Raw genomic sequence first — 27347 nt, forward strand, 5'->3', positions numbered from 1 at the left:
AACACCTACAGTGCATTATTATTATAAGTATTTTTAGATTTCAGATTTTCATGCAAACCTGGGGCTTTGAGAGCTGCTGTAGCATAGTGGTTAAGCAGCTGGGCTGCAAATCAGCGCTCTGTTGGTTTGAATCCTACTACTACATGAGCTCAGCAGATAGCCTTGGGTAAGCCACTCCTCTCAGCCCAGCTCCCTAGTTGTATTGTGGAGGTACTAATAATACTGACTTTGTTCACTGCTCTGAGTGGGGCACTAATCTGTCTAGAAGAGTAGTATATAAGTGGTTATTATTTTATCAGGTTCGTAAAAAGATCTGTCTTGTTTGTTCATGGACCCAATCTCTGAATTTAAGTATATACAGATGGGGCCATGCTGAGAAATAGATATGCTGATATATGTCTCTATTTGTGCAAGCAGGTATGTGCACATCACTCTGTTTTACTCTTAAGCGATACAGCTGATGAGCAGAAAGCAGTCCTGTCTCCAGATATTATCTGAACCAGTGACAGCCAGTGTTGCACAGTGGTTAGAGTATTGGACTAAGTTCTGGAAGACCCAGGTTCAAATCTCCACTCTGCCACGGAAGCTCACTGGGTGATCTTGAGCCAGTCACATATATACTTACAGGGTTGTTGTAAGGATAAAATGGAGGAGAATGATGTAAACTGCTTTGGTCCCCATTAGAGTTCTCTCTAACAGGGACCAAAGCAGTTTACATCCTCCTTCTCCATTTTATCCTTACAACAACCCTGTGGTGTATAAATGATGTAAATACATAAATAAATGGAAGGTGCCTTACTTCCTTATTCAAGGATGCAGTGTAGTATTAAAATTAGTCACAGAATGCATTTTAACTCTGTGTTCCTTGTGTCTGCCAATTCAGATCACATAGGTGTGTTTCTGTTTAATAAAATTATCCTTTACAGAACTTGCAGCCTTATGGACAATAGGCTGATCATGTGCATTATGGACTGCACTTCCATCTCTTGCCTGAAGATGAAGAGCAGTTGAGTCAACTTTTCCTAAAAAATTCTGCTTTAAGTCTGTGAACAGTGAAACATACAACACAGCGTAACAGTTTTCTAAGAGGGTGTGTCTCTTGGCTACCTGACATCATTCAGTGCAGGCAGAGTGGGAATAAGGAACTGTTCCACCATAAAAGCTCCAGAGGAGCTGAGAAGAGGAATTGCACCCTATTTTCAATAGATTTACTTAAACCAAAGGACTGTAGTCTCTCCTTGCCTTGTTGAAGAAATATCTTTAAAAACAAACATGAAAACAGAAGGCATGATTTTAGTACAGATTCCCATTTTATCATTTTCAGAAATACAAACTTGGCACATTATTCAGAATAATCCCAAAGAAAATTAAATACTTTTAAAAAACATGTTACAAATATCAAATAAATGTGTGCGAATGTATATTACAGAGTTGGTGTGAAAATAAAATACTAATTTACACAAGCTGCTCTTCCTCCTGTTTAAACGTACGTTGCCAAAGACATTGTCTGAGCAGATAAAGTGGACTCTTTGCACAGGAATGTAACAAGTACAGTCTCTCAATGGGTGGTATCATAGACAAGGAGGAACCGGATGCTTGTGAATACAACCAGGACAGCAGTGCAGAGTATCGTGAGTAAAAAGGTCACATTCCACACAAAACACGCTCCGGCAGACATTACAAATGTAGACCTGAGAGAAAAGATTTAAAATATAAAAGTGTTATATCCCAGCACAGAACAATACTAAGTTATACTGAGGAACTTTAAACACTGATTCTCTTCTTTGCCTTTGATGCCGTCATAGTATTATTTGATTTAGCAGCTCTGTAGTATGTAGCGGTTGGCATCAAGCAGTATTTGATAACTATATAGAAAACAAGATCATGCAGTAAAGAGTATGTGACAAACTCAAGTTTTTAAAAAGTGTGTGTACATGTACATTAAATATTGCTCCTATTATGCAAGCATAAACATGCTCCTGGCTATCACTGCATTCCCTCTTCCTTCTATTACCTTATTAGAGTATTGGAGAACTCCCAGAAACCCGCATTCTGTTACATGACTAGGTTGGCTGAACTCTCAGCTGAAAGTCCAGCTGCTATTACCAGGTAAATTCTACATGGCGTTGGATCCAAAAGACTCAGGGCAGAACTCTGCTGGCAGAGTGGATCTTCTCCACCTACCCTTTTCTACTGCAGTCCACCAAAATGCTGCTCCTAGGAGGCTGGACTCCAGCAGGAGGCGAGAATTGACAAAACTCTTCTGCTAGTGGAAGATAGCTTTTGAGCTAACACACTGTATGTATGAATCACTGGGCGTAAATTGTCCCACGTTCACACTCTCTTAGTCAGTAGAGTGTGTGTGTTTACGCCGGCACCAAATTTCAACTCTTTATCTGTTGTGGAGCTATCTTAAGCATACTGAAACCTTTGAGTGAACGAGGCCCAAGTGTCATTATACATTTAATTTTAAAAGCAGATGAAAAGACATTAAATTTTGAAAGCTGATGAAAAACTGAGGTACTTTTTTTGTTCATCATATTCCTTTCAGCCAGTTCATCAATTTGCGTACTTGCATACTGCTGTTACATAAGAGAGCTTGACTCTCAAATTTATTTATTTGATTTATACCCCCCCCCTTTCTGCCCAATGGGGACCCAAGATGGCTTACATAGTTCTCCTCTCTTCTATCTTATTTTGCTTATACTCTGGAAATCTTGTTGGACTAAAGTGACAAGCTCAAATGATGCTTCATTAAGAAACTGACAGATAAATCAGGCCACTGGCATGTTCTTCAAAAGAGAGGTTTCCTCAATATTATCTGCTTTAATTGAAAACAAATACAATGCAACTTGTATGCTGTGTATTCAATACTTACATGTTGATCTTTGATTTCTCCTTGACAACCTTGACAACAGCTATATAAGATAAAATGTTTATGGAATTGTTTTAGGAAGACTAGTAAATACATACGGCATGTTTATGGCAACTAAAGCACGTTTAAGTATCTATACAGCAGTTGGTACTCCAGTTGAAAGATACTGGATAGTCATAACTGGCTTCTCAAATACTAGAAACAAGGAGCAAGTTTGCCAAGTGACACCTTTGAAGAGGAGTAGCATGAAGAAATGTCTAGGAATCTGACTCTTTGGGAATCCATTCATAGTAACCGGCTCTTTGCAGTAATTTTTTTTAAAGTATTATTTTGTATTGGTAATAACTGGGATCTTTCTAATTATATGCCCTGGTTGCATTTAGTTATCATGTGTTTAAACATACTGTATTTAAACCATTGTTTGTGCAACAAATTCTGGTTAGTTTCAGGCAGGTAGCCATTTTGGTCTGCAATAGAACAGCAGGATTTGAATCCAGTGGCACCTTAGAGACCAGTAAGATTTTAAAAAGTCAAAATTCCGTTCTTCGGATATGCTCGCCATTCTTTGGTATGTGGCGTCCCTCAGCGGGTGATTCTTTCCCCGATACTATTTAACATCTATATATGCCCCCTCACCCGGTTAGCCTGCAGCTTTGGGATGGGTTTTCACCAGTATGTGGATGACACTCAGCTCTATCTGCTGATGGACGGCCAGTCTGATCTCGCTCTGGATTCCTTGGCAAAGGGTCTTGAGGCTGTGACGGTATAGTTACATCAGTCGCCTGAAATTGAATCCCCTGAAGACGGAGGTTCTGTGTCTGGGTCGTGGGGCGATCGAGCTGGGGACCCGGCTCACAGCCCTCGACGGGGTACAATTGAAATCTTCGCTGACAGTGAGGAGCCTGGGTGTGACCTTGGATGCCACACTTTAAATGGAGGGCCAGGTCTGCCTTTTTTCATCTTCAACAGGCCAGGCAACTGGCACTCTTTCTTTCGCCTCGGGACCTGGCCACAGTAATCCATGCAATGGTCACCTCCAGGCTAGACTACTGCAACTCACTCTATGCTGGGCTACCCTTGGGCCTGACCCGGAAGTTACAGCTGGTCCAGAATGCAGTGGCACGCGTCCTTACTGGAACGCCAATCTGAGCGCACATTCATCCTGTGCTGTGCCAGCTGCACTGACTCCCAGTGAAGTTCTGGATCCGGTTCAAGGTGTTCACCTTGGTGTTTAAAGCCCTTCACAGACTGGGACCTGCATACCTGCGGGACCACCTCTTCCATTACGTCCCCTGCAGGGTGTTGTGCTCTGCAGACAAGCAACTCCTGGTGGTCCCCGGCCCAAAGGACATCCGTCTGGCCTCAACCAGGAACAGGGCTTTTTCTGCCCTGGCCCCGACCTGGTGGAATGCTTTCCCACTGGAGATCCCGGCCCTGTGGGACCTGTTACAGTTCTTCAGGGCCTGTAAAACGAAGATGTTCTGCCGGGCCTTTGGCTGAGTGCCAGCAGGTGTCCTCCTTCTTCCATCTAAGACCACCACTTTTTCTGGGGCTGCCCTCAGCCATCTTCTATGCCCATATACGGACTCCCAATATTTGTTTAAATAGCCTGCTCCTGGACTATTTTAATGATTTTTTAAAAAATTATTATTGATTGTATGGTTTTGTGATGTTTAATGTATTTTTTAAATGTTGTTAGCCGCCCTCAGCCCATCTGTGGGGAGGGCAGAATATAAATCAAATCAAATAAAAAATAAATAAAATAAATACCCTTCTCAAAAACTCATAACATGAAAATCTTGTTGGTCTCTAACGTGCCACTGAACTCAAATTCTGGTTATTTATTGGATATAAATAACAAATCCTACTTTGTTTCTGAACCTGGCATGTCTGCTTACTGCCTTCTTTCCTGCCTCCCAGTCTGGGTGTGCGTAATGAAATTCCCAAGCGGAAGATATACATGGAAACTGCTGTTTCAAATCTTTAGTTTGATTTTCTGGAATGGTAACACAAATCCAAGATGCTTGGGAATTATGAAACCCCCACCTCAAAAAAAAAAAAAATTGGCAGAGAGCACTCCCTGCCAATCCCAAGCTGCAGAAAGCTGCCTTCTCCGTCCCTCCTCCTTTGCAGGAATTTCCCTCTGAAAGTAGAAAACCTAGAGGAACCAGAGGCCACATAATTGGAACAGGTGGTACAATTTGCTTGAAACTTGGGTAGTCTTTAGTGGGCTTTAGAGATCAGACAGTAGTTGCACCCTTGCATTTTTGGTGTCATTTGGTTGACTGAAAAACAGCCTTCCAGCTTCCCCAAAGTTCCCCACAGAGAATAATGGAAAAGCTGCCAATCTCCTTCCTTACTCTGGTGAACAAACAGACCACAACAGGGAAGCACAGCAAATGGAGAGTTTTCAGAAGAAAAGTAAACATTTTTATTGTTAGCTACTGTAAGAGTAGGAAAATGGAATGAAAGGAGACAGGTGTTTGGTTGTTGTTTTTTAAAATGCCAATATGTGTCCAGAGCTCTCCTGCTAGGCTGTCACCATTTTAGGAATCTGTAGAGAGAAAAGTGTGGCTGCACAGAGAGGGACCTATTTCAGGGGTCTGTAAAATCAATCCCTTTGTTCAATTTGCTTGAAACTAAGAAGGTCTTTAGATTAGAGGGCAGACTGTGTTCCGTGCAAATTTGCCATTAACTTTATAAACAGCTGCTTCAGATCCTTAAATAGATTCTCCATTGAAAATAATGGTTCCAAAGAAAAAGCACACCAATTTGACTCCTGAACCAGTAATATCCTACCTGGTAATAAGCAATCATGGTAAAAATCACACACAGACACCTAGCCGGGATCAGAAATTGTAATGAGTTTTCTCGGTGCACAGCTGTACCTCCCTGTAAGGAAAACTTCCTTTGTATACTGTAAACTCTGTGGTCAGGCTGCTACAAGTGGCAGTGGTACTCAGTGAACTGCTGGTTGTGTATTCAAATGCTACAACAAACACCACTAGCTATATGCTCTAGTTCGCAATCTTAGTTCAGTGCCAGCCAAAAAGAATGATAAACCCTGGTTTGTTGGCAGGCACTAAACTACAATTGCAAACTAAAACATATAGCTAGTGGTGATTTTAGTTGTAGCATATGAACTGCACAACTATTTGGGGTTCATCAGTCCATGGTTTATAAACATTTATTGTGACATCTGAACGTACCCTCTAAACATAAAGGATCAAAATCTTTGATCTATAAGCATTCCAGATACTGCTTACTCAGATTATGGTCAGAAGGCATGGTCTCAGTCATGTCTCTCTACAAAGGACCCGATTTATCACAGCAGACTCCAATTTGCTCATTGTAGTGGGTACTTAAAAGCTGTTATTTCAAAAAATACCACACTTTTAAGCTAGTTTTAAATAAAATGACAGTTTCCCATCTTTTCCAAGTAGCAACATGTGTATATGAACCTAACAGGACCACCAGAAAACTATAGCAGTCCATAAGATACAACAGTACACGTGTGCTTTCTTGCGATCTCTGCCGAAGCAAAAATAAGTATCAAACCATTTTGATTGTTAAAAGCAATTTTGAGATAATGTTTGATATTCTTCACAAGATTTTCAAAAGCAGTTTTATGATTTAGTGTTTGCAGCTGTCGAGACAAAAAAAGTTTGCTCTTATCTGTCATGTGTTGACAAAGTTATTATGGTCAGTATTTATTTAGAAAATTTCTATGCCGCCTCTCCAGAAAACCTGCTTGAGTATGCAGATCAAGCAGTTAACGAGTTACATGCTGGAAATATTAAACTAAGTGGAACTACCAATTTACTGAATTACAGCTTGTGTGTGTGAAGTGCCATCAAGATCCAGCCACCTTATGGCAACTAGTCCATAGGGTTTTCAAGGCAGGAGATGAACCGGGGTGGTCTGCCATTGCCTGCCTCTGCATAGACCCTGAACTTCTTTGTTTCTCTTCCATCCAAGTACTACCCAGGGTAAACTCTGCTTAACTTCCCAGATCTGATGGACTAATCCGTTCAGGAAATTACAACTTTGGAGGGGGGTGGGGGCTGTAATTTACATTACTTGCACAAATTGCGTACCGTTCTCCGTTATACTGTTCCACTGGGACTTCCTGAAAGGCATCCAAAGGGAACAGATGATGGTAAGATCGAGCGAGATGAGGTGCAGATACGAGTGTAAGACCTAAAAAAAAGAAGAAGAAGAAGTTAACTGGAAATTATAATGAAGATACTTTAAAAAATGAAGATACTTAAAAAAAAGAAGACAGTGATTACATATTAATCTCTCTAACTAACACTTCAAAACTCTGTCCTCCATAAAAGGTATTCAAAACTGACTGCATTCAGTTCTGCAATACAATTAGTTATTCATTTCTATTATTTAGACAAACACAACTTTCCTTCCAGGATCCATTCAAATGGTGACTAATGGGAACTTCCCTAACAGTAGGCAATAAACCTCTGAATACCAGTGCTAGGGAGTAACATCAAGGGAAGGCCTCTGTGTCTAACGCCCTGTTCGTTCATCTTCCAGGGCAACTGGCTGGCTGCAGCATTAAACAAGATGCTGGACTGAATGGAACAGTGTTTTGATTCAGCTAGGCTTTTATTATTTTCTTATGGCTTCTTTTATAAACATGGCCACTCTAGCAGTAACAACATTATCCCCAGCAAGATATTCACATCTTCCACCATGTGACCTGGCAAAACAGCTTAGAAAGTGGAAATAATTTTCTCTCTAACTCTATCAAGAACAGCATACGGGCTACAGTCTAAGTTCTCAGCACCAAAGGGACAAAAATTGTTAAATAGTAAAATAATAAAATGCTGCAGTATGGTCATGTAAAAGCTCTCCACTACTTGGGGCTCAGAAACACTTTCGAGAATCTGCAGTTTTCTGAAATAGGCAAGAGATTTAGATTTAGAGTTACAGGAGAAGAACGTATGTGCCACAGTACATAATCTGATGATCTACAAGATGGCGACGTCCAAGGCCTTGCAGGGACATCTTAGTTTCCCCTGCATCTCCTGCGCCACTATTTCCTCTTTCTCTTCCCTAGCAGCCCCCACAACCTCTCCTGTTTTACCTCTTTCTTCTCTTTTTCCTACCTACCAGCCAATCTATCTTGTCCTCAGATTTCCTTCCTTCTCTTCCCCTGGCAGCCTCTCTCCAGGAAACATCTGGCCCAATTGCATAGTGGCCGCCGCTGGGGCTGAGTCATACCAAGTGGTGTGGGTAGTGAGTCTCTAGTCATTGCCACTGGGCCTGATTCCCTAGCTAGTTCTCCTCTTTCAGAGACACAATGGAGACGGAGACGGGACTTTTTCAGAGCGATTTTGGCCTCCCTGCTTCCCTGCTCCCCACCATGGCTTTGCTTTACAGAAACCAAGGCTTGGAAGGCTCAGAAATATAGTTGTTATTGCCTAGCAACCTAAGGCCATCAAGTTCAGTGGGGCACTTAGATGCAGAAAGATCAGCCTTGTGTGTTCCTAGCTCTATTTTGTAGATTTGTTGAACCAGTTTGGAAACAGATATATTATACTGCCAGTTCTTTGTTTAACTCGTACCCAAGTCTTTTCTAAATCACAGGAACAGAGAACCCCAAACAATATATTTAATTGGTTATTACTTTCCTCCATTTACTCTTAAATACATCCTCGGTCATTAAAGAGGCATAACTCGAGAGTGGGTCTTGAGAATAGTCAGCCAAAAATATGTAGCAGATACCACACTAATGGCTGCCAATCAGATTGAGACTCATTACTGCTTTAACTGCAACTTTAGGGAGACTGAAAATGAGAAAGCAAGTATTTATTTTCTCTATATTTTGATTATATCTGGTGATCCAATAGGTACCCCGCAGAGTAACTGAGATGTCACTTTGTCCTGGTAAATTTAAACTGCAGCATGAAAAACTGTCCACTTTTAGCATAATAAATCTGACCAACTACACAGCGAAATTTTTCAACAGCTGACCAGTCATAAGACATCTAATGAGCTGAATCTCATGTAGCATTACAAGTAACATACTCTATCACATGGACAGATCCCTGTTTTTCACCTGTACTGACCATTCCCAATCAACTACAGATCTTTGAATATGTAAGAAAGCTCGCATCATACCCACAATGTCAGTTCCTTATTTCACTTATATTTTCCCCACATATACACTAATCTTGAAAGTCTCAAGTTCCGTGGCCTGTTTTTCTGCTCCTACTCTAAAAAGTATTTCTGTTAGTGAGTAAATTAAATACACTCTTACTCACCACAAACTTTGCATTCCACAGGAAGCTCACAGTATTTGGCTCTGCACTGGGGGCAGAAATACCCTCCCAGAGTAAGACCTGGTTCACTACTGTTTTCCAGGTGCCTATAAAGAACAACACAGTTTTCTAAAAAATGTGAAACAGAAATGTTTAGCATGTACAGAACAGCAAGTGCATGCAGCACTGGTTCAATACATTTTGCTGCCACTCAACCTCTCCTCCATTTCTACCATTGCCTCCACCCAAGCAGATAACGCTCCTATCATTTCTCCAGGCTTCATTAAAATCAGTCCAGTGAGCTACATATGCCTTAAAGGGCACTGAGAACTCATAAGATTCTTTCCTTTTGCAAGATCCATGGTTCAGTAACCTCAAGACTGGGCTACGGTAAAATGCTCTACATGGGGCTGCCCTTGAAGGTAACAAGAAAGCTACAATTGCTGCAGAATGTGGCTGCTAGATTGCTGACAGTTAAAATCACTACAATGGGTGTCAATTTTTTCTGTGTTCAATTGAAGATGCTTGTGTTAATCTTTAAAGCCCTTCACAATCTAGGACGTTTATTTCTGCAGAACCATTTCCACTCCTATCTGCCCACAAGGCAGCTCCTATCATCCCACTAAGGATTATTATCGGTTCCTGTATTCAGGTTAGCAAGAATGAGATTTTAGCTAGTTTTAATGATGTAAGCCTCTTTGAGTCCCTTTGATTGGAAGAAAAGTGGGATATCGATATTTTTAAAGAGATTGAATAAATAAAGGTTTGGCCATCATTCTGGTGGCTGAGGCAACCCTGGTGAATATTCCAGTTGCTTAGGCAACCAGAATTATGGCCATACTCTAGAACAAGGAAAGAAATTTGCAAGTGTTTAAGAAGCACTATAAACAGATTGCTGAACTGATTTTAAAGAGGACTTGGAGCAGATGCTGCTTCTCTCCCTTCATCTCTTAGATGGAGGGTGAGTTCTGCCCCTCAAAAACTGTCACCTGAGGTATATCATCAGGTGTCCTTAGGCAGCACCTGTACTGAATGCATAGCTGTTTGCTATTGCAACACAGGGCCTTGGAGAAGCAACATGAGAAGGAAAGTCACTTGAGTTCTAAAACATAATTTGCAGATTTATGATTTTGAAAGAGCAGTACTTAGGCAGTATTCAAGGCAACAAACAACCAAAAATGTAGGCATGTGGGGGGATAATGCCTGCACAAACAGAAGTTTCCACCACTGCATCTGAAGAGACAAACAGCTGTTCTGCTAAACAAGTATCAACTCACTTCTTCCACTCCTACAGCAGCTAAACCAGAGACTTCAAAGGAAGATGTGCATAGGGTTGCCAGGTCCCCTTACCCTCCTGGCAAGAGGGAGGCAAAACCGGCATTTACCTTCCTTTTCCTCTTCAAGTGCACATACGCTCCTAGGCCTGTGCGATGATGTCACTTCCAGGAAGTGACATCATCACACGCCTGGGAGCGCATGCATGCTTTGCATGTGAGTGCTACTGGTGCGGTGTGATAACATCACTCCCAGGAGTGATGTCATTGCACCATTCTGGGAGCATGCCCTGGAGGTCTTTCCCCTCTGCTGGAAAGGTGAGTGGTGGGGGGCAGTGGGCGGGATCCCCCACCCAGGGCTGGCACGCCCATTGAGGCCAGGTAGGCGGTTGCTGTGAGCACTGGGGAGCTGGAGGGGGCGCCGGAGGAGGCGCTGGGGGCTGAGCAGGAGGAATGAGAAGCTGCAGCTGCTGCAGCCTCCCAGCCCTCCTGCCCCACGCTGCCGCCGCTGCCAGCACAAGCCCCCAGCCGGGCGCAGCAGCCGCGGGCCGGGCGCAGCAGGTGTCTGGGGCAGCGCAGGGCAACCGAGTGGGAGAGATGGGAGGGGCCGTGCGCCATCCCAGCCTCCCGCCGCAGCAATGGGGCCAGCTCACAGCGCACCCTGTGTGATAACGTCACACGTGATGTCATCACGCAGCATGGTGTGCGCGTGTGCCCAGCCATGGGCACCAGAAACTCTGGCACCGCCCCTGCCTCCACCCCCACCAGGGGAATGGCAACCCTAGGCTGCACACACACTAGGCTGCACACACATGCTCTCATGTATTTTTGTGAATATGGCTCAGGTACCATCTACCACGGACACATTTTACTCACGCCATGCTAAATGATGGTTTTGCATCATGATCACTAAGCGATGCAATAGTGTGCTGAGGAAAGCCTAAGGAAGAAGAAAAGAAACCAAATTATTACAAAGCCTGGTTTTCCCCAGTGCCTCTGTGTCTGCATTCACATACTGCAACATGGAGTGAAATATCCTAGGAACCAAGATGATAACTGACATCCTTTAACTTTTCAGAAAACTGTAAACAATACATTAGTGCTTTGTAATTCAACAGTCTTTTCTTTATTGAGTTGGATGCAACAGATTTCCACTAATGGAAGGGAAAGGGGGATGTTTTTTCAACTCTCTTCCTTCACTGCAGACCTTCAACTCATCCCTCATGCTGCTCCTATGGGTCCCCTGTACCCCAGGATCAGCAATTCAAGAGGATTTTGGCCTACAGCAGGACAAGATAGGTGACAGAATCTGTTGTGAGGATGGAAACTTTTTCCATCCATGGAAATTACCACAGGATCCAACCCAATAGATAACATGCACTCTGGGCTAAGCTATTCCTCACTTTGTATAACAGAAAATATGTCCTTAATTCAAATGGGAAAGGAAAACATGAAAGCCTGTTTCATGGTGATGGAAGAAGTCTCAGGGTGTCGTTTCTGTTGTGGCCAGTGAGCTCTCTGACCCATCCAGCATCTTTCTTCTGAGGACGGGCAGAGCCAGCTGCCAACTGGTACTCCCCCTGCTTTTATACACACTGCTTTTACGCCTCTTCTCTGGCTCACTCCTTGATGACAGTCGACCCAAGGTCTGGAGTGCATCTTCAGAAACTGAGCCCTATTTGTTTTAAATGTATTGCAGTTATATTACATCAAAGCAGACTTAAGATTGACCAAAATTAGCTTATATGTATTACCATCAACCCAAAGAGCCACATGACTACTGTATGCCCTCACCAAAAGTACAAATATATAACTGTTAATATTAAATATATAATGATAACAACTTTAAATGATCAAAGTTCCTTCGCCACGTAGCATCGTCTCCCCACCCATGCTGAACCCTGGGGATCTGGAGTGAGTGGCCGGCTTCCCTCTCTGCCTTCCTGCTCTCTCCTCAGCATAAGGCACAGCAGGACAGGCAAGCGAGTGAGACTGTCAAGGCACCCAGAGGAGGGCATGTTGGCTGCTTACAAAAGAAAGTAAAACCATCACTACATCACTCTAGCTGGTCCCCCCCCACCCACCCCAGGGGGCTGGCAGGATGGTAGTGGTTTTATATTCTCTTCTTTACAGCCAGAGATCCAGAGGAGTTAGCCGTGTTAGTCTGTAGTAGCAAAATCAAAAAGAGTCCAGTAGCAAGTTTAAGACTAACCAATTTTATTGTAGCATAAGCTTTCGAAAATCACAGTTCTCTTCGTAAGATGCATGGAGGGCCAAAAGAAACTGGTCAGATATAGAGGAGGAGAGGGGAGGGTGGGGTAGATGCAAACATCTCCTTCTGATATGCAGATGCAAACAGCTCCTTCTGATATGGAGATCAGTTTGCTTCTGTAAAGGTTCAGAGGAGTTAGCCATGTTAGTCTGTAGTAGCAAAATCAAAAAGAGTCCAGCAGCACCTCCAAGACCAACCAATTCCACTGCAGCACAAGCCTTCGAGAACCACAGCTCTCCCCGCCAGATGCATCTGACAAAGAGAACTGTGATCCTCGAAAGCGCACGCCAGGTACGACTGGACTCCCCCTGACCCCGCCTCTGTAAAGGAAATCAGTTACCTGTGATAATGAGATAACCATTCATAGTCCCTATTCAGTCACAGCTTGACACAGTCAAACTTACATATGAATTCCAATTCAGCAGCTTCCCGGTGGATTTTGTTTTTGAAAGGTTTCTGTTGAACTACAGTGACCTTTAAGTCTTTGGTGGAATGTCCTGGTAGATTGAAGTGTTCTCCCACTGGTTTTTGGACGTTTCCATTTCTAATGTCAGATTTGTGTCCATTTATTCTTTTGCGTAGAGGTTGGCTGGTTTGTCCAATGTACAGAGCAGAAGGACATTGTTGGCACATGAGGGCATATATCAGATTGGAGGATGAGCAGCTGTAAGAGCCAGAGACAGTGTAGTTGATGCCATTGGGTCCTGTAATTGTATTCCCTGGGTAGATATAGGGGCAGAGCTGGCATCTGGGTCTGTTGCAGGGCCTGGTACCTGTGCTGGTGACTCTGCTGGCCGATACATGGTTGTGAGTGAGAAGTCGTTTAAGGTTGGGGGGCTGTCTGTAGGCAAGGAAAGGTCTTCCACCCAGGGCTTCTGAGAGAGAGGTATCATTTTCCAGGATGGGTTGTAGCTCACTGATGATACGTTGGATGGGTTTGAGCTGGGAACTATAGGTGACAACCAGTGGTGTTCTGTTGTTAGTTCCTTTAGGTTTGTCCTGGAGCAGGCTGTTTCTGGGTACTAGTCTGGCCCTGTTGATTTGTTTCCTCACTTCATTTGGTGGGTACTGTAGCCCCAAAAATGCTTGTTGTAAATCTCTTAAGTGGGAGTCTCGATCAAGAGCATTGGAGCAGATACGGTTGTAACGTAAGGCTTGGCTGTAGACAATAGACCGAGTGGTATGTTTAGGGTGGTAGCTGGAGGCATGTAGATATGAGTATCGGTCTGTTGGTTTCCGGTATAAGGTGGTATTTATCCGTCCATTATGTAGTTGTACAGTGGTGTCCAGGAAGTGTACCTGTTGTGTAGAGTGGTCCAGGCTCAGGTTGATAGTAGGGTGAAAGTTGCTGAAGTCCTGATGAAATCTCTCAAGGGCTTCCTTCCCATCCAAATGATGAAGATGTCATCCAGGAATCTTAAGTATAGTAGTGGTTCCAGTGGATGGGAGCTGAGGAAGCATTGCTCCAAGTCCACCATGAATATGTTAGCGTATTGTGGTGCCATGCGTGCCCATGGCTGTGCCATTAACCTGTAGATATAAGCTGTCACCAAATTCGAAGTAATTGTGAGTGAGTACGAAGTGACAAAGTTCAGTGGCGAGGCGTGCTGTGGTTTTGTCCGGGATAATATTCCTTATGGCTTGCAGTTCATCTGCACGTGGGATATTGGTGTATAAAGCCTCCACATCCATGGTTGCTAGGATGGTGTCATCTGGTAGGTTATCAATGGACTGTATTTTCCTGAGGAAGTCAGTGGTGTCCCGTAAATAGCTGGGTGAGCTGGTGGCATAGGGCCTGAGGATAGAGTCCATGTATCCTGAGACTCCTACTGTGATATACTGTGATATACACCAATATCCCACATACAGAAGCAAACTGATCTCCATATCAGAAGGAGATGTTTGCATCTACCCCACCCTCCCCTCTCCTCCTCTATATCTGACCAGTTTCTTTTGGCCCTCCATGCATCTGACGAAGAGAACTGTGATTCTCGAAAGCTTATACTACAATAAAATTGGTTAGTCTTAAAGGTGCTACTGGACTCTTTTTCTTTACAGCCTGGTTTCTCTCCTCCTGACAATGGCCTGGGTGCTGAGATCAGAGAGCAGGGGCTGTAATGAAGGAGAGGGAAGTCACCAAAGAGGATGGGCTTTTTACTTCCATCTGTGGCACAAGGCCTGCAGCTCAGGGAAATTTACAACTTAATCACCCTCCAGTCCCTCCAACAGAGAGTGTTTCAAGGTACAAACGATCAAGGTACAAGTTATTAAACAATTAAGTTGCTTTGCAATATGGCTTGCAATAAAAAATTTAGAAGTCACAGGGAAATGAGAAACACGACATCTGCAAATACTGGAAACTAATCCCTACAAATGATCATCTATCACCCCATTTTTATCCTTCTGGGAACTTGTGTATGACATAGGGGAATGCAGTCAGAAGTGGGCTATCAAAGAGCCGCATTTGACTCCTGAACCATTAAGTGGCTATCACTGATGTAGATGAAGAAGATTGGATACATGTTACATATAAATTGTAATCCTAGGTGATCTGCAGTAAATATCTTAATCAAATGCTCTAAATAACTGTGCTGCAAGTCAATTGTGATATATTCAGTACGCATAGTAATAACAGACCAATTATATCAAATTACTTTCAACCGCAAACCACAAGCAAAATCCTCCAGCTTTGTTTTCTTTTAAGTCTGTCACATGACACATGATTAGATTGCTCCATGTTGTCAGGAACATTTAAATGCAAAATATTTGGAAAATAAAATACATCATCCGAACTGTTTTGAAGTTTTGATATGCCTCAGGAAGGAACTTGTCCCAGTAGTAAAACTCTGCATACACTCAAATTACATTTGCAGTCATACAGTTTAAAAATAGTCAGGTAATCATTGATAACTATAAAGGAAAATTAATCTGATCTCATAGCCCTTTAACAGTACAAACTACTTGTTATAAGCAAATGTTGTTTCCCTTTGTACTGTATCCCTGCTATGCCCATAGCCAACCTTAATCAATAAATCTGTTTTGAATTGTAAAAAAAAAAAAAAAGAAAAAAGAAAAGAAAATACATTTCTTACCCATTCGAATAAGGGAGCTTTCAGAACTTGAACATGCTGGTGGTGGACTGACATGCTGCATCAGGAGCTCCTTATAATGACTTTCGTCTAAAATTACATGATAGGTTCCTGCCACACAAGGAAGAATAGAAAGTTTTGGTCTGCTGAGAAGTGTAGTGAAAGCAGCCTTTTACACAGTCACACACTTGTCTTCAGGCGACTAATTAGGAAATCTGACAAAACCAAGTGGATTTCCCCCCTCTTTTAAGTTATAAATTATTAATTTAGTAATGTTTGGGAAAACGAGCTAATGAAATTGTTCGTTAGCCAGTAACCTGCAAACTTGTTTTCTAGGCCAATTTACAATATGTAATATACCAATTGCAATTCTTGTTAACATGCAAAGGAAGAGGCTTTTGATTTTGAAGTAAAGAATAATTTGGATGATCCTCAACAGAACTATTTGTGTAAAATATATATTACTTCCTTTGATTTTAACAATTTAGGCAGTTTCTTTTCTTCATTTTATTTTATAAAGATACGTTACCATCTGTTCCCTACCGCCGTTTTCCATTGTCTAAATATTCTGGCTATAAGGAAAGTTTAACTTTTACTGCATAGACAATTAAAAACAATGTCCCCAAGTTTAGATTTCATTTCAAGTAGAACAAATTAAATAGCATACCAATTACCTGACATAAATCATTAAACAATTAAGCTGCTTTACAATATGGCTTCCAATCAGAAATTTAGAAGTCACGGGGAAACAAGAAACAGAACATCAGTAAACACTGGAATCCAGAACCTACATATGATCATCGCCCCATTTGCTTATGTGCAGATTTATTGAGCTGGATCCAGAAACAGCCTTGCAAGAACAGAAGGCACTTCCCATTCACTCCCGCTGCAACCTCCTGCATCACGCCCACCCCCCCACCCCCCGTATCATTTCTGAAAACGACTGAGCCCTTTGGAGAGGGAGGGGGCAACAGTGAAAGAAAAAGACAAGCAAGCTCTTCCACTGAGGAGTTTTGCTTGTGGTTCTCTTGATCCCTCCTTTTCTTATAATTATACACGTACATACCACCAGTTTCCCGAGCAAGTACAGTGCAAACTCGAACTTCAGCAGAAAGGCCTATGACAGACACTCTGATTTTAACTGCCTTTAAACACTATAAAAGGAAAGAAAGAAAACATACACTGAGAGATTAAAAAGGTAAAGGTAGTCCCCTGTGCAAGCACCAAGTCATTACTGACCCATGGGGGGGAACATCGCATCACGATGTTTTCTTGGCAGACTTTTTACGGGGTGGTTTGCCATTGCCTTCCCCAGTCATCTACACTTTACCCCCAGGAAACTGGGTACTCATTTTACCGACCTCGGAAGGATGGAAGGCTGAGTCAACCTTGAGCTGGCTACTTGAACCCGGCTTCCGCCAGGATTGAACTCAGGTCGCAAGCAGAGCTTGAGCTGCAGTACTGCTGCTTACCACTCTGCGCCACAGGGATTAAAGAGATTAAAGAGCTGTAAAACATGCAAAGCTTTCTAACCCTTCTGTAGCAAATATTCACCCCAACCAAGCAGGTCTTTCTATTTATCTCGTCAAGAAAAGCTTTACATTCATTTAAAATTATTAGATGATCAAAATATTTTAACTTCTGTACCTTAATTAGATCATATATATTAGATGGATCACATGTTGTTAGACTGCTGAATATTACCAAAACTTCTCTGCTTGTATGTCCTGGCATGTGCCTGCGGAGTGTAAGAAAGCATTTATGTACACTTGTTATGAAAACAGGCGCCGAACAGTCAAATCCAAGGCAGAGGCTTGCTGGTTTTAAATTAACAAAAAGTGACAAGATGAAGGTTAATTCCTGCTTATGCAAAAGGCAGCAAACTTAAACTCTCCAGGATTCTGATGCACACAAAGGAGACTACGCACAAAGCATGGAACTGCCTGTGCTCATTTTGTGACACTTTTAGCAGCCCAATATTATTTAACTTCAGAAAAGCTGAAATTATAGTTTACAAGTGATCCAAGGCAGAAGACACCAAAAAAAGAGGAAACAAATGATCTTAGAACATAAGGATGCTACCTTACACATTCTTCCAAATATGTACAGCACACATTAGTTGCTAGAATATTTCTGCAGCTTGATACAAATCAATCTAGAACGGCCGAAGGGACGTATTACATGGAAGATACGTGATTAGCGTTCTTCATATTTTCTTAGCATTAAAAAACAACCAGAGGAGAAAGGTGTGCATGTATGTCTCCTGAATCTTGCTCTTCTATTACAGACCAACATGGCTACTCATTTGAAACCATGGCTAGAGAAGATTTCCACTAGGAAAGGAATGCCAAAAGCAGAAGGGTAAAAACATCTAGTGGGTAAAAACACCCTAGTGGGACAGTCCTGACTAGAGATGGGCATGATCCAAAAAATTTTAACGATCCAGCGGATTGTGGATCAGCGCCAACGATGATCCCAAATTAACGACCTGCACCGATCATCTCCCGTTCCCAAGCCGTGCATCATGGATCGTGGAGGCCAAAGCAGGGCACGCTGGTATTATGTGGGAAGGTGGGTGATGACAGCGGCCGCCGGGCCTGGCGGGCACGGGGAGGCGGAGATGAGCCGCCTCCCCTCAGGTCCCATTCAGCAACACAGGAGGTCTGTGTTTGGCCGTCAGAGCTGCCTATCAGGGTTTGCAGGGATGAGATTGGAGTGCCCATGGCTACAGAACACCCCCTTCCCCCTCCCTCCCCTGGGTGTCTTCTCCCAACTTGTGACTGCTTTGCTGCTCCATGGTTGGAAGGAAGCCCTGCTGATCAAGGAAAGCTGGGCTTCCATTTGGGTTTCCAGGGCGACAGAAGGAGGGCAGACAGAACTCAGGCATTCCCCTGGCTCCGTTGTCAGGGGAATAGATTGCTGGCGCCTGAGTGTCTGGATCCCCGATCCGAGCCCGAATGCCCTGATCCAGGTCTCTCCTGAGAGCTGGATCGTTGGCCGTGGCCAATCACGATCCGCCGGATCGCGATCGCCATTATCATGGGTTTTTTCCGATCGTAATGCGGATTGTGCCCATCTCTAGTCCTGACATCCAACATAGTGTTGTGGTAAGGGAGTTCAGGTCACCAGTCCACTCAGTCATAATGCCAGCTACTCTCTTACTGCCTAACCTACACTGCAATGTTGTTCTGAGGACATATTGAGGAATGGAAAACATCGTAAGCTACTCTGACCTCCTGAAAGGAGAACAGGATGGGAAAATGCAGTTAGACCCCAAAAGTAACAACCCTGCAGGAACATTTACATGTGGCATTTTAAAATGAAATATTGCTGCTCAGTATAACACTCTTCATCTACATCAGCGATAGCATGATTGTAGAGTTAACATCTATTTCTGTTTTCGTACAAAGCTGAAGTAGCCTAGAGATACTCACTTTAACGTCTGTGTGGCAAGATTTAGGGCATTATATAACGATGGCTCTCCAAGACAGGACATGTCTACAGCTTTCTTCAGAGCAGCTGTGTGTTTTCTTGGATTCCCTATAAGAAAAAATTATATATTCCCTATAAATTAATCCAAAAAACTCTGAAATGAAAACAGGCTGACATCAAATATGGTTTGCTGTAAGCAATATGTTGGTTTTAGCTTTATGGCGAAGCCAGTTACCCTTTTGAATATTTTTTTAGGGAGAAAGAAACATCTTGGCAAAGATAAATAAGAAGGTGATACATTAAATATTACTGGAACACAAAAAATTATACATATGCATAAATGGTTATTTCACTTTTACAACCTATCCAATGCCTATATTTAGCAGTGTAATACTAAATATAGTTATCTCCTTCTAAGCCCACTAACTTCAATGACTTAGAAAGGAATAACTCTATTTAGGATTACACTGAGAGTGGCTAAATTACATTTTTAGTTTTATGCAAAAACAGTGACAGAAAGGGAAAGCAACAGAGAAGTTTCCAATCCAAATTCAAGGGCTCAGAATTGGACTTAGAATATACAAAATTAACATAAGGGAAAAACTCCATCTCTATCCATTCCTTGCAGTTCTTTACCCAAATGACCCCACACACCACTTAATTCTCCTTCTGTCCTATCCTCCCACCAAACAATGAAGTCTTAACCATTTCAGAAATCATTTAATTCATTCTTCTGCAGACACACGATTAAGACACCAAGTAATAGCACAAAAAATCAATTTCCTTCACACTCACTCCTTTGCCCCAGCCAATCAGATGTTCTCCTTTACCACATTTGTATAGTTTTACATACCTTCACCTATATTTGGTAAATAAAACACCATCATTTGCCATTTTCTTCTGTGCTAACTTCGTGTATTATAAATTGAATTCTGGGTCCTTGGAGTTGATCACAGCCTTTTCTTGACAAACTATAGCTTCATTCAAAAATACCATGAGTAGCTACAGGTTTTCCTCCAGTTCATTTTTAAATAGACCACAAAGAGTATGTTTCTAGAGCTCAAGTTTGTTCGTATTCAAACGAAGATAGACAAAGTTATGGACAAAATTGTTTCTAAAAATGCTGATCATACTCTAATTATCCACAAAACAACCAGAAGTCACTGATGTATTGTTAATTGTGTTTTAAAAGTGCATTTAGGAGCAAATTCATAGACCAAAAGAATGATGGAAAAGGTAAAAGTATATGATGGTCCACACAGAAAGAGGTGTTCTTAATCTTTGCTCAGTGTGAAAGAAATGCAGTTATCATACCTGACAGCTCCGTCAGTTTTTCAGCCCTTTTACCCTTTGTTACAATAATGCCAACCTGCAATAAAGAGGCCTGCAGTTAATAGCATAATAAGAACCCCTTCTGCACTAGCCAATTTCACCAGTTCAATTCCCATACTGCAGCATTTTTTTCATGACCATCTGACCCAATTTGCTGCCATAAGTAGTCACTCCGGCTTTTCTGCAGCTTTCCTGGAAGCGCTTATACCCCGACTTTTTTTTTTAAAAGGCTTTGTGATGGGCTGTTTCCCTGTGCATCTTCTGTATTCTGTTTTTCTGGTGTTCTACCCTCTCCCCCCCCTCCTGCCCCCTACCAGCCCCCTGCATTGTGACTGGCTACTCTTGTCTATTCAGCCACTCCCCCTCCCCTTCTTTCCATCCTTCCACCTCCCCTTCTTGTTTTTAAAAAAATTAAGTCCAGCATAGGATCAATGAATCACTGGTTTGAAAGCACGCAGAGGGAGATTCCTTTTATTCGATCCAACCAGCTTTTCCACTGGTGAAAGAGAGTTGAAGTGATTCCCTTTGCCTACCCAAAAGGCCATGTTGGAGTTCACAGGACCCTGCAAGGACAAAAGCCGTATGAAATGGGAACCGTAAAAGAGAATTGACTAAGATTGAGCAAAAAGTCTGGTTGGATCCAATCTAAATCTTGCATCAGATTGAGGGGGGGGCATAAAAAATAAATGTGCATGAAGTTCTTATTGTTGTTTATATGTAAAGAATCACCCTCTTATTCATTTATATATTACAAATCTTTTGTCATTGTTTAATAAAATTGTGTGAAAAGGTTAGGGTTAGTTTTAGTGCTGGTGCTTATTAGAAAATTTGTTCATTAAATACAAAACCCTGAAGATTGAAAAACTAATTTGGATCCTAAATTTTTGGGCTGGTTCCTAGAGCCAATGAAAATTTTATCAAGGCCTGGTGTACATCTCCCCCCATTTTATCCTCTCAACAACCCTGTGGGGAAGGTTAGGCTGAAAAGGAAAACACTAGAATGTAATAGATGAGCAACGGCATCATTTGGTCTCTCCAAAAAACCTGAATGATGTCCATTCCATAAGCAAACAGCTGGTGTGGAAGTAGCCTTACCCTCCAGCCTGGCATGAGCAGGGTTGCAAGGTGGAGAAAGTAGTTCATACCACCAATGGCCTCTAGCATGACTTCTTAAGAGCAGATGGCTAACCCCATAGACATAAACCAAGACTGCACCAGCAAAACAGATAATAAATTATATTAACCTCAGGTGCAGTAGAGCTGTATAGCGGCCTGATGGCACTGCTCACCAAACATTTTCATGAGAGCTATGTTTCCCCAACTGCTACAGCTAGGCACAAGATGGAGTAAAAAATATGAAGTTTCTAAGAAAATGTTTAAAATATTTAGTAGTTATATTTCCATAACCATGCTACAGAAGTATTTCGTTTTATGTTGCAAGCACAAGGGACTCAAGACTCTGCTTTTATTTTGTAAAAAGACAAGTTCATCTCTCTTATGGCTCCAAAGACAGGCTTGGAAGAAAGGGATGTCAGGCAAAATCAAAAGTCCAAGAAGTGGGGGAAAGTAGGAATTCCAACAATTAAAAACTTCACAACAGCTTTTGCCCTTCCCTGGAGACATCAGAAGCAACGTAAGTTATACAAGGTTTGCATATATATGCAGATTGCATAGTATATACCAGTTGCAGAGATGACCCTGGTATTTTCTTACCACAGAGTACATCTGCTTGAATTCTGTCTTTATAATCTCCTTCCAAGTCACTACTACACTGATGCTTGTTCTTTGATTGCATATTTTAATCTGTTTCAGAGAGTGGCCATTATGCACCAGAAGGGCTCTTGCTTTGCATGCAGATGAACCCAATTTCAATTCGCAGGAACTAAGGCAGAAGGAAAGTCCTTTATCTGAAAACCTGGAAGAGCTGTTGTTAGATCTGTCCTAGTACTAGGCAGCTTCATTTGTTTTTGTTTGTCATTTTATATAAAAACAAGAAGCATTTTCAGGAAAAAATGGGTTATAGCCAGAACCAACAGATTCTGGGAGCTTTGTGTACCTACCTGACTAATAGGATTTTGGTCAAAGTATTCTTCAACAAAATATTCCAAGAGCTACAGAAATATAAGTGTTAAATTAGAACAATGAGTACTGAAGTTATTTTATGATACACAGCTTTATTAATACCTTCACAACCATTTTTACATCTATTCTTTCAAAAACATACATATGTTTTTAAAGCTCAATCATTACTATTTAAAAAGCACATATAGGAAATGTTGGTCACATTATGAGAAGACAAGATTCTCTGGAACAGTCAATAATGCTAAGAAAAACAGAAGGCAGTAGGAAAAAAGGAAGACCTAAAACGAGATGGCTTGACTCAATCAAAGAAGCCACGTACTCCAGTTTGCAAGATCTGAGCAAGTCTGTTAACGATAGGATGATTTCGGAGGTCATTCATTCATAGGGTCACCATAGGTCAGAGGCGACATGATAGCACGTGCGCATGCACGTGCACACATACACACACACTGGAAATGTTAGGAAAATGTAAGATTGATTGAAGCAAGTGATTGATTTATAGGATGTAAACAGAATTTTGACTTTAATAAGCAAGTGTTATTACGCAATTTAAGCTTAATTGCCAAATTACATCCCAGTCCCCGTGTTTAATTAAAAGTAAACTTCATGGTTGAGCAGGGATTCAAAACTTGAGCTGCATCACTCAAATATCAGTGGTCTGCCTACCACTGGTACTGATTTAGAACTATTGTGAAGAAAGATGAATACATTTTGAAAACATAAATACCTTTAAGGTGCAAGTTAGCCTGTTTGGCTTTAAATCTTGGTCTTCCATCGTTCTTGATCCATCAACCACTATATACAGATGGCGCATCTATATATATATAAAAAACAAAATCATTTTATGGATTTAGAGATGATACCTTTATACACAAAAATAATAGTCCAAAGAAAATATTGTCTCAAAAACTAAGAAATGTATTGAGTGATGGTGTAGCTGAGTCTTTTTATAACCATCTGCAACCCAGGGGGGAAAAAAGGTGTCTGATCATTGTCCTTAATATCATCTGAACCAGCCTTATTTCATCTCTTATACCATCCCAGGGCAAGCAGGTTTAAAGGCAGCTACATAAAATTTAGAACAAATTGGGGAAAGCAGTCTTACCATCCCAAGTCGAACTTGTCCATGATGTTCAAAGATTCTGGGAGAAGAAATAATTATGTTCATAATTAGTGATTACTGAATTTGCAAAGCTAACATCAACTTCATTGCAATTTGCAAAGCTAACATCAGCTTCAGAAATTAACCACAAGGAAATTTAACATAGAAACACATAGCCAAAATTTGGGAGGTAAACTAATTTCTGATCAAGACAGAAACAGATGAGTAAGAATTAAATTAATTCATGGTACCAAAAAACCTTTCCATTCAATGTACCCATGCTTTTGCAACCTCATGGTTGGACTATTACAATGTATTCTATGTTGGGCTACCACTGAAGACAATCTAGAAATTTTAGCTGATTCAGAACATGGAAGCTCAATTACTGTCAGGGGCTAACTGACTGGAACATATTTTGCCTATCATAAAACAGCTACAATGGCTGCCAGTGTCCAATTCAAGTTTCTGGCTAACAGCTTTAAAGCACTTCACTGCCTAGAACCCACATATCTAAAGGACACTCTCCTACCATATATCCCATGCTTCAACTATGATGCTCAGGCTACCACCCAAAACTGGCACTGCAGATCTAACCAGAGCCTGTGCCTTTTCCACTGGAGCTCCCAGGAAGCTTAAGAGGTGTTCTGAGGCCATTTTATTTGCCATGGCTTTTTACAGGGTATAAATTGCAGGTATATTGTATGGGAAGGAGCTTCTTGGGTGTTTTATTCTGCCAGTTTAAAATTGTGATGCATTCAGTTAAGAAACATAAGCCAGCTTGAAACTCCAGAAAAGAATATAAACATTTTAATAAATGAATAAAAACAAGTTTAAACTAAGGTGTGAGGCACGCATTTACATCATTTATCATATCAATACAGTAATTCACAAATGGCACATTTACATTTCTCCAGCTTTAATGACATACACAAATATATATCCATGCTATGTATTTATGGCATATACTTTTTCTCAAGACATATTCAAATCTCACTGAGATTTTTTTTTGCATAGTACCTTACATACTACTATCACTACATTTTATAGTTTTAAAGTAATATTATATATATGAATGACACAGACTTACTGCAGTCATTTGATTGGCTATAATTTCATACAAGGGATGGCTAAAATATTTTCAGTCTAAGTAGCATATTTTTGGAACACAAAGAACTTTTCGGCCATTCCTTGCAGAATTACATTAGGATGCAGCTTACTTCAGAATATCCTGTCTCGCATTCAATTGTTTAGAAGACTATTATGTGGTTTAATGCCTACCGTTTCCTCTTGGCCTTAAAGAGAATATCTTCTATAGTAGCCTTCAGTGATCCAGACTCATCTTCTTTAAGTACTTCCCTATAAGCAAATGCAGTGGCATTATGTACATATACCACACACAATACACAGACTGCAGTACTTAAAACAATTTTAATGAACGTTGTAAAGGCAAACATACCATGTTCTTTCATAGCCACCTTCCCACCGTTTGGTTCGTTCTGGTTCGTCATCCATGTCTTTGTGCACAGACCTTCCTGGTTATGACACTGACATAATGTAAGAATTGTGCTTAGTTTACAACAACACTTAAATAATTAGCTAAAACAAACACACTAACTTGAGGCTTGATCCTTTGAGTGGCTATATCTGTAGTCTGGTTTGAATATGATGCAGCAAGGCAACACAAGGCTTTGCATTTACATTGCACAGGATTTCCATTGCCTAGAAAAAACTTGGTTAGCCTGGATATGAGTTGTGCACTAGTCAAGAATGCACAGTGTTTTTTTCCTTGATTAGCAGCACAGTTTAAACAACATATGGCTGTGCAAATACAAAATTGCATTGGTGGGATGTTTTGCCTTACTACATCATGTTTAAATTAGGTCTCACTGGACCCTGCAAAGAAGCTATTCCCTTCTATAACCAATGCAGAATATCTGTGACGGCACAATCCTGAACAGTGACAGCCTTCAAACCTTCAATGGCCATAAGGCTGTAATTCTGCTGAGGACTGTACTGTAACAATACCTGGCAGGTGCTGGTCTATTGGAATCTTGTAGAAATGAAGAGGTCATCCTGCTGCACTAGTAGTGCAGGAGAGTTACAGAAGGTGAAAAAGGGGGTGGGTGCTGAGGCAGCTAAAGCCTATCTTATAAACTCATGTCCCATCACTTGAGGATACTAGTTAATTCCCCTCCTGCAACACTAACTAATATATAGATCTGCAGTGCCAGTTTTGGAAAATTAATGATAGAATTTCGGGGTACAAAGATTTTCAAAGAAAAAAAAATCACTGGCCTCATTTCCCTCTGAACCCAGCAAGTTAGAAAGCTGTGTTTTTGACAAGCCTTTTCCTGCAGTATAAGTCAATTAACAAGCAACATGTATGTATACTGAGCACTTGTAAAACATTATATATCGCCCACAAAACTTTTTTAAAAATGTCATAAAAATAAATTAATAGATTGCTGGGGGTTGGGGGGTAGCTGTGGCGCGGTTCAAGAGCTGAAAATTACAAACCGGCTTGATGAGGGTCTACAGATAAAATTCTTGAAGAAACCGAACTCCTACTAGCTCACAACACTACTTTAGCTAAAATTGCAAGTTAAAGAAAAGGACTACGTCAGGCAATGGGAAGGTTCTCTGTCCCACGAACAGGAGCTCGCAGGCAGGAAATCCTTTTACCCTCAGAGCAACTCCTGCCTGTCAACTGCCTCGGGAACTGGGCGCGGCGTCTCGGAGCGGTGGGGGAATCTTGTCGCCCCCTCTTGTCTTTCCGCGACAGTGAGGTGGGCAAGATGAAAGAAACCCGGCAAGGACTCCCATAGAGCTCAGCAAGATCGCGGAGACGCTTCAGATTCCCGCTAGGAGGGTTTTCTCTATGGTGAGGTGTTCGCTTTAAACCCTCCGACAGTGGCGCGAGCACGAAAAGAAGCGTTCCACTAAGAAAGGGGTTGGGGGAAAGCCGCATTAAAAACACCGTGCTGACGTTCAGCAATAGCAGGCCTTTTTTGTACGGGCGAATTTTGCCGCGTTTGGTTCCATACCTCGTCTGAAATTCGGGAGAAAACCTGAAAAAGTATAGCGCAAACGCGGCAAAAATCGCCGCTGCAAAGCTTGAACATGGCATTGTCTGGTACGCACAAGATTTACTCGCTACTTTTGATCCTGTCGGTTACCTTTATCTCCGGTGTTACAGCACAATCCCATTGTTATTCCCGTCTAAATCAAACAAACGGGTTTAGATTGCTGTCCATTCTGCAAAGGAAAAAAATAATTCTTTTATTTCTTTATCAAAAAGAGTCCAGAAGCACCTTTAAGACTAATCAATTTTATTGTAGCATAAGCTTTCGAGAATCACAGTTCTCTTCGTCAGATGCATCTGACGAAGAGAACTGTGATTCTCGAAAGCTTATGCTACAATAAAATTGGTTAGTCTTAAAGGTGCTACTGGACTCTTTTTGATTTTGCTACTACAGACTAACACAGCTAACTACTCTGGATTTATTTCTTTATAAATTTTATCCCACTCATTTTCCATGGAGCTCAGGGAGGTGTAGACAACCCGGTCCCCCATATTTTATCCTGACAACAACCCTTTGATAGAAAAG

The 27347-nt window shown here is 41.6% G+C and overlaps 1 protein-coding gene across 3 annotated transcripts; it reads right to left on the reverse strand.

Moving 5' to 3' along the window:
• Positions 1–1309: 1309 nt before the first annotated feature.
• GTF2H2 (general transcription factor IIH subunit 2) lies at positions 1310–26592 on the reverse strand. 3 transcript variants are annotated; one of them, XM_054987399.1, is made up of 17 exons: positions 26422–26592; positions 25196–25283; positions 25018–25095; positions 23743–23779; positions 23365–23451; positions 22616–22666; positions 21089–21118; positions 20538–20592; positions 19226–19331; positions 17439–17529; positions 16858–16945; positions 15795–15902; positions 11307–11370; positions 9160–9263; positions 6973–7075; positions 2879–2918; positions 1310–1691 (listed from the first exon to the last, which is right to left on the reverse strand). In XM_054987399.1, exons 2-17 carry the CDS (start codon positions 25249–25251, stop codon positions 1572–1574), a joined length of 1218 nt encoding a protein of 405 aa, XP_054843374.1. In that variant the 5' UTR covers positions 25252–25283; positions 26422–26592; the 3' UTR covers positions 1310–1571. The 3 variants fall into 3 exon arrangements, with proteins under 3 accessions (XP_054843374.1, XP_054843375.1, XP_054843376.1); XM_054987400.1 differs by lacking the exon at positions 26422–26592 and adding an exon at positions 26257–26335; XM_054987401.1 differs by lacking the exon at positions 21089–21118.
• Positions 26593–27347: the final 755 nt, after the last annotated feature.

Source organism: Eublepharis macularius, chromosome 8 (assembly GCF_028583425.1).
Source record: "Eublepharis macularius isolate TG4126 chromosome 8, MPM_Emac_v1.0, whole genome shotgun sequence".
In the NCBI taxonomy this organism is placed as follows: Eukaryota; Metazoa; Chordata; class Lepidosauria; order Squamata; family Eublepharidae; genus Eublepharis; species Eublepharis macularius.